We start from the raw sequence: 6,813 nt of genomic DNA on the forward strand, positions 1-6,813 counted from the left end.
AGACTTTATCTTCCTAAATGGTCACAATCTTTAAGACTTATCTCAGTGGCTTTCCTCACGCTCTTGGCCCTGAACGTTTTACCAACTCAGCAGCACTGGTAAAATAATGTTATGAGTCAAAGGGAAATCTACCAGAAACAGAAACCTTGGCTACCGTACAAGGTTAACAAATCCGACTCTTGTCTACATTTATCTTTGGTTTTGGTATTCAATCCTTCTGCCATCAATGGCGCTTAATGCTTTGCAAAGCTGTGGTGGCCCGCTTTTAAAATGGAGATACTGCAATAACTGGTTAAAAATGAATACAGAAATAGAGGTGTCAGCTGTGGCTCAGTGGTAGCACTCTCTCCTTTGAGTCACAATTTGTGGGTTCAAGTCCCACTCCACAGACTTGAGCATAAAATCTAAGCTGGTACTCAAGTGCAGTACTGAGGGAGTGCTGCACTGTTGGTGGTGTTGTCTTTCGGATGAGATATTAAACCGAGGCCCTGTTTACCCTCTCAGGTGGGCATAAAAGATCCCATGGCACTATTTCAAAGAAGAGCAAGGAGTTCTTCCTGGTGTCCTTGCCAATATTTATCCCTGGATCAACATCACTAAAAGAGATTATCTGGTCATTTATCTGTTTGTGGGAGCTTGCTGTGCATTTCCTATATTTCAACAGTGACTGGACTTCAAAAGTACTTCATTGGCTGTGAAACGTTTTGGGACATCCTGAGGTCGTAAAAGGCGCAAGATAAATGTAAGTTCTTCCTTTCTTTAACACATTTTAAAATACAAGAATATTAGGCCATTAGATTGATCGATTTGTACTAAAATTTGTCAAGCAGACTGCAGGCACACAATTAAAGTTTACAACCCTGGGCAGTAGGCTAGCAATTATTACTATTAGTCATGGTTCGTTGTTAAAATTACATCACTTTTGCTTCAGATTGTAACACAATATTAGTGCACTAGATTTTCTTGTAAGGAAATTAACAAGCAGGGTGTTACATACTTCACATGAAGCTTCGATATTCTTTAAAGCAGAATATTACGGATGCTGGAAATCTGAAACAAAAACAGCAAATGCTGGAAACACTCAGCAGGTCAGGCAGCGTCTGCGGAGAGAGAAACAGAGTTGACGTTTTGGGTCAATTGGTCAGATGAAAGGCCATCGACCTGAAACATTAACTCTACGATTCTCTCTCCACAGATGCAATCTGATCTGCTGAGTGTTTCCAGTATTTTATGGCTTTGTTATTCTTTGATTTGAAGGCACAACTGGACTCATCCATCTACCAGGTATTTACTGATTAAAGGTGCTATCTAAACGCAAGGTCCTTCAGAACAAGGGAGGACATAACCTTAAAATTAGAGCTGGGCTGTTAAATGCCCAGTACCAATGGGTGGAGCATGTGTGGCTCCCACACTGACTCTTGCTGGGGTATAGTTCTATGGATGCCTAGATCCATCTAGTGCCTGACTAAAATGGCCATTCTTTATGTGTGAGTTCAGGTAATGAGTATCAGCAGGCTATTCTACAGTGGAGAGCATCACAACCAAGCCCAAACCTGCCTTCACCTAATGTCTGTGCGCACACCCACACACACACACACAAACACACACATGCACAAGTGCGCGCGCACACACACACACACACAAACACACACATGCACAAGTGCGCGCGCACACACACACACACATGCACAAGTGCGCGCGCGCACACACACACACAAACACACACATGCACAAGTGTGCGCGCGCACACACACACACAAACACACACATGCACAAGTGCGCGCGCGCACACACACACACACACAAACAGACCCATGCACAAGTGCGCGTGCACACACACACACACACCTCCAACAGGGATCAGGAAGCCAAGCTGATTTTTGTTCTCACTAGTCTAGGGGTGCTGAGGCCAATTGTAGCCCCTCCTCCCCCATCACCAATGATGATTCAGCAAATAGCAGGCATCGAATTTGAGACCTTCCCAATCTATATGGCTCAGGACCACACTGAGGAGTGTTTTTTTCCACTGGGACATCATTAGGCACCTGTAAAAACTCAAGTACCTTGAAAACAGGCTCTTCAAATATTGTGCTAAGAGCAATGGCATCCCTCAACCTCCTATTTTAATCGCGGTTTCTACCTAATTTAAAGTAAACGGGTTAACAACTCTATCAAGAAGTAGCCAAAGGAGTTTCCTACAAACATTAAGTGCTGCTGTTCTAATATTCAAAGAGCCAACCGTATAAGAGACAGAAATGTTTGAAATGAAAACAAAGTGAAGGGATTGGTGGAGTTTTAAAAATGTAAAAGGAAAATTCAACCCATATAGAGGCACAATATCAGTAAAAGTGAGTTAGAACAGATTATCTTTAAGACAACATTTATGACTCTTACTACAAGATGTGGATTAAGATTAACATACTTTATTTCTTTTTTGCCTGTTTCTCTTGCAGAGGGAAAGCCTAAATGCACTCACACAATTACCTGTGACTGTTCCTGACTGAAGTTGGTGCTCAGGTTTTGAGTTTGCTGTTACAAGTGTTGGCTAACGCTGAGACACAGTATGATCTTTAATGCATTATAGTTTTGTTCTCTCAATATTTGACAAAGACATTCACAGCACTGACGATCAAGGAAAGCTATGACCACACAGAACATATCACTCACTGTCCCCCTCACTATCCTTAAAGGGACCATGTCACAAAAATCTTACCCCACCCCACCCCCCAAAAGATACTACACCTGTAATTAGGGACTGTGCAGAATAAATACTGAACCTTCTAAGAATCTGTGGGGTTAGGGGCAGGGGCTCAGTGGTAGCACTTTTGCCTCTGAGTCAGGAGGTTCAAGTCCCACTCCAGACACTTGAGCACAAAACCTAGGCTGACACTCCAGCGCAGTACTGAGGGAGGGCAGCACTGTTGGAGGTGCCGTCTTTCAGGTGAGACATTAAACCGAGGCGCCATCTGCCCTCTCAGGTAGACGTAAAAGATCCCATGGCACTATTGGAAGAAGAGCAGGGGAGTTCTCCCCGTTGTCCTGAGCCAATATTTATCCCTCAACCAACATCACTAAAACAGATTATCTGGTCATTATTACATTGCTGTTTGTGGGACCTTGCTGCGTGCAAATTGGCTGCCGTGTTTCCTACATTACGACAGTGACTACACTTTAAAAATACATTGGCAGTAAAGCGCTTTGGAATGTCCTGAGGTTGTGAAAGGTGCTATATAAATGTAAGTTCTTTCCATAGAAAAAACACTGAAAAAATAGTCAGGGGAGTATGGTGAATAAACCACAGTGATAGCGAGCGTGTAGTCTAATGAAATACCAAGGGCCAAGCGTGTAAGAGGAAGATGTGGCACAGACCTCTCAGTGAGTGCGGCAAAGCAGCTCTGAATCTGGTTAAACATTCACTTCATTGATTGAGAAAATGGAAGCCAAGGATCTCTTGGTGCGTGAGCCCTGGTCCCGGAATTCCTTCGCCACAAAATAGTAACAAATAGCATCCAGGCAACAGTTGACATTGGCTAAACACATGGCACCTTGAATGAATAAACTGATGCCTCTTCGAGTCGAACAGTAATTAGTGCCAATGATGTCCTGCCTCACTAAAAACTGAAGGAAGATGCCAAGGTGGGTGGGCGCAAATGAGCAGATGAAGATTGCCACATTGGCAGTGATAATTCTGATGCAGGCCTGGCAGTCTCCGGGGATCTCACTTTGTCTCTGCAGAAGTTTCCTAATGATTCGGACTGAACAAAAGACCATAACAAACATCGGAATCACAAAGCCCACCAGTTCCACGAAAGCAATCAGGCCCGGGTTCCACGATTTATCGGAGAACCCATGGAAACAGGCGATGCTTTTTACGCTGGAGTCCGGGCTCTCGTGGAACCTGTAGATGGGGATGCTGCCCAGCCAGACAAAAGCCCAAATGGTGAGGCAGACTGCCACGGTGTTCCGGGGGGATCGGAAAGCCCTCGCCTTCAAAGGGTGGATGATGGCAAGATAGCGATCGATGCTGATAGAAGTGATGATGAAGATGCTTGCGTACATGTTGACAAAGTAGAGGGACTCTACGAAGGAGCAGAAGGCCCTGTCAAAGGGCCAGCCCCCATCCTGGTTAAGCATCTTAAAAGGAAGGGAGAACAGCAGCAAGATGTCCGCCAGGGCAAGGTTGCTCATGTAAATGGTGGATTCGGTCCATCTCTTGATCTTGCAGCAGAACATGCAGAGGGCCAGCAGGTTGAAGGGCAGCCCCAGGATGAAGGTGGGGATGTAGATAACCAGCTGCATAGTGTTCTCCTCCTTGCTCGTGTTGAACTCACAGCGTGGGCTTGAGTTGCCGTGGTGGCCCAGATCCATGGCCTGGTCCTGCAAAGGGGAAGCATGTCTTAGAGCCCAATCACTTTCTTTAAATCACGCGAGGGTAGAAATCGCGGCTGATGATGATACTGTACAAAGACGCGAGTGGTACATTTACAGCACTGCCGACAGACAGTTTCAACCACCAGCAGAACATATTAGAAATTCAGGCAGCATAGACTCGTAAAGCTACCCCTTTAATGCGCTCATATCAAATTCCTCCCTCATCTGCTTTAACAGAGGTGTTAAAAATAAACAGGCTAGTGCCTGCAATAAAATAGCAGAGAGAGAGGAGTTTGGGACGAGTTTGTTAAGCATTCGTACGATACGCCATCTTTTCTACCCTCTATTATATCTTTCTCTTATCTCATGTTGTTATGATCTGGAATGCACTGCCTGAAAGGGTGGTGGAAGCAGATTCAATAGTAACTTTCAAAAAGGATGTATACTTGAAAAGGAAAACATTTATAGGGCTATAGGGAAAGAGCGGGCGAGTAATTCAAAGAGCAGGCACTGGCACTGTGGGCTGAATGGCCTCCTTCTGTGCTGTATGATTCTATGATTCTATCTCAAACATTATGCACAAGACCTACCGTCGCTCGCTTGCAGATACTTACACATCAGCAGTTCCTTTGAACTTTTAACATTTGTAAGGCTTCTGAGCTGTGATATTGTCGGATGTTTTCAAATGCTGAAATATCCACTGAACCAACTAATTTTAAAAATTCCTGGTCAAAAATCAATGTCATTTGTATAAATTGCATTCAACTAACTCACCAATTCCTCTGTTCAGGATGTCAACCATTTATTTTGGTTCCATGCTTCATTTCTTTGTCCCAACAAGTTGGCCATCTCAATCTTGATTGGCCTCCAACCTCCCCACCCCACCCCCCCAACAATGACGACTAATCGATTGTATCAAGCAATCCATCAATTCGATGCTCAGTTTTCAGCAGCATTTGTGCCCCGTGTAATAAATACATCAGGGAATTTGAAAAAATTAATTGCATTCTCTACAGCAACAAAGACAGGATGGCTTCGGCACGATCAACAGGGCAGAGTGAAAATGGTAGTGTAGAGAACTAGCAAAAGTCAGAGATCATTAGGCAAAGAATTTAACATCAGCAAATCTAATGTTCAGACTGACCTGAAATTCAATGACCCAGCAACTGAGCTAACTCTTGTGGATGGAGAGTTGCCTTGTTTTGGAGGGCCAGATCCAGCAGGACAATCGAGTTCGAGAAGACCCAGGTCAGTGAGCGTTCCACTCCTGATAGATTTTATGACATAAAGGGGATTGTTTTGAATGTGGTTTTTAATTATACTTTTTGAATGATTTTTATGCTGCAAATTGTGAAATTTACATGGCTGTATATTACATAGTTGAGATAATCAATTTAAACATGTCATTTCAGGAATAATTTTCTTCTCATTTGACCACAATCTGACCACTGCTCCAACTCAATCTTCTCTCCAACCCGGCTCTTCCCTGTAAATCGGTCGTCTCAGGTTGTTGAATTAGTAGCGGCTTTACTGCATTCGTGATTGAGTTAAATCTGTTTCTGTTTAGTGGTTTTTGAAAACATTTCTACCTATAAATTCTAAAAGCGAAGCTGCCAATTGTATCTACATATATGGGTGTATTTTATTATATAAAATATATTTTATAAGCTGTGTGCATGCATTTTCTCTAAAACCTTCTGCCCCCAGTAGTTAAATCACCTTGAAGAATCTTTACACCTCACAACACAAAACCACCAGCGCGTCAAGCAAACTTCTAAAACACGTAGAAATGCATCATTCCATTTCATTAGAATTATTTCTAAACACATAGGTGTACTTACAGTATATTAGTCAATGTTAGGCTTACTGGAAGGTGAGTGAGTACACCTCGGCCACTCTTGTATAAATATCTGTACGTCATCTAAAATGCTTGACAACACTAGAAATTCTAACCACATCCGATGCCCATTGCCTCTCTCCCCAGGCTCTTTTAGCCCAGAAAAAAATATTTACAATTCGGCAAAACTCACCGGCCAGTGCCCCTGCAACTCCCTGGCTCCATTCTCATTCAGATGATTTCTGATTTAGGCTCCTTTTCTCGCAATGATTTTTGCCGTGCTCCCTCTGTGTCTGGCGTGGCACTTCGCATCCATTTTGGAGTGATTTTGAGCTCATATTTGACCCCCTGCCTGCCCCAGTCCCAGCATTGTTCCATTTTTTTCTTAACTCTCCCTCTACCCAGCTCAGGACCTGCTGGGCTGTAAATATTCCTGGCGTGACTGAGAAAAATTTAGTGGTTAACAGGTTTTCTTCATGTGGGTGTTAGAGTCATAACAGCTTTTGAAAATGAAAGAACGTTTTGAGAATATCGTGCCCAGCTAGACAGTGAAACCAACAGCAATCTGAGACGGTAACTGAACAGAAGGAATACAAAATACCGAG

General features: G+C 43.5%; 1 protein-coding gene across 2 annotated transcripts; it reads right to left on the bottom strand.

Annotated features, from left to right (window-relative positions):
• Positions 1-2,403: 2,403 nt before the first annotated feature.
• LOC137331179 (G-protein coupled receptor 55-like) lies at positions 2,404-6,577 on the bottom strand. Of its 2 annotated transcripts, XM_067994777.1 has the most exons (3): positions 6,402-6,577; positions 5,516-5,638; positions 2,404-4,377 (listed from the first exon to the last, which is right to left on the bottom strand). In XM_067994777.1, the coding sequence occupies exon 3, from the start codon at positions 4,366-4,368 to the stop codon at positions 3,406-3,408; it is 963 nt and encodes a 320-aa protein (XP_067850878.1). In that variant the 5' UTR covers positions 4,369-4,377; positions 5,516-5,638; positions 6,402-6,577; the 3' UTR covers positions 2,404-3,405. The 2 variants fall into 2 exon arrangements, with proteins under 2 accessions (XP_067850878.1, XP_067850879.1); XM_067994778.1 differs by lacking the exon at positions 5,516-5,638.
• Positions 6,578-6,813: the final 236 nt, after the last annotated feature.

This window comes from Heptranchias perlo, chromosome 13 (genome assembly GCF_035084215.1).
Source record: "Heptranchias perlo isolate sHepPer1 chromosome 13, sHepPer1.hap1, whole genome shotgun sequence".
NCBI lineage: Eukaryota > Metazoa > Chordata > Chondrichthyes > Hexanchiformes > Hexanchidae > Heptranchias > Heptranchias perlo.

Bases quoted from the DNA above. Each gene is read 5' to 3' on its own strand.
- LOC137331179 (XM_067994778.1), bottom strand. From the start codon at position 4,368: ATGGATCTGGGCCACCACGGCAACTCAAGCCCACGCTGTGAGTTCAAC.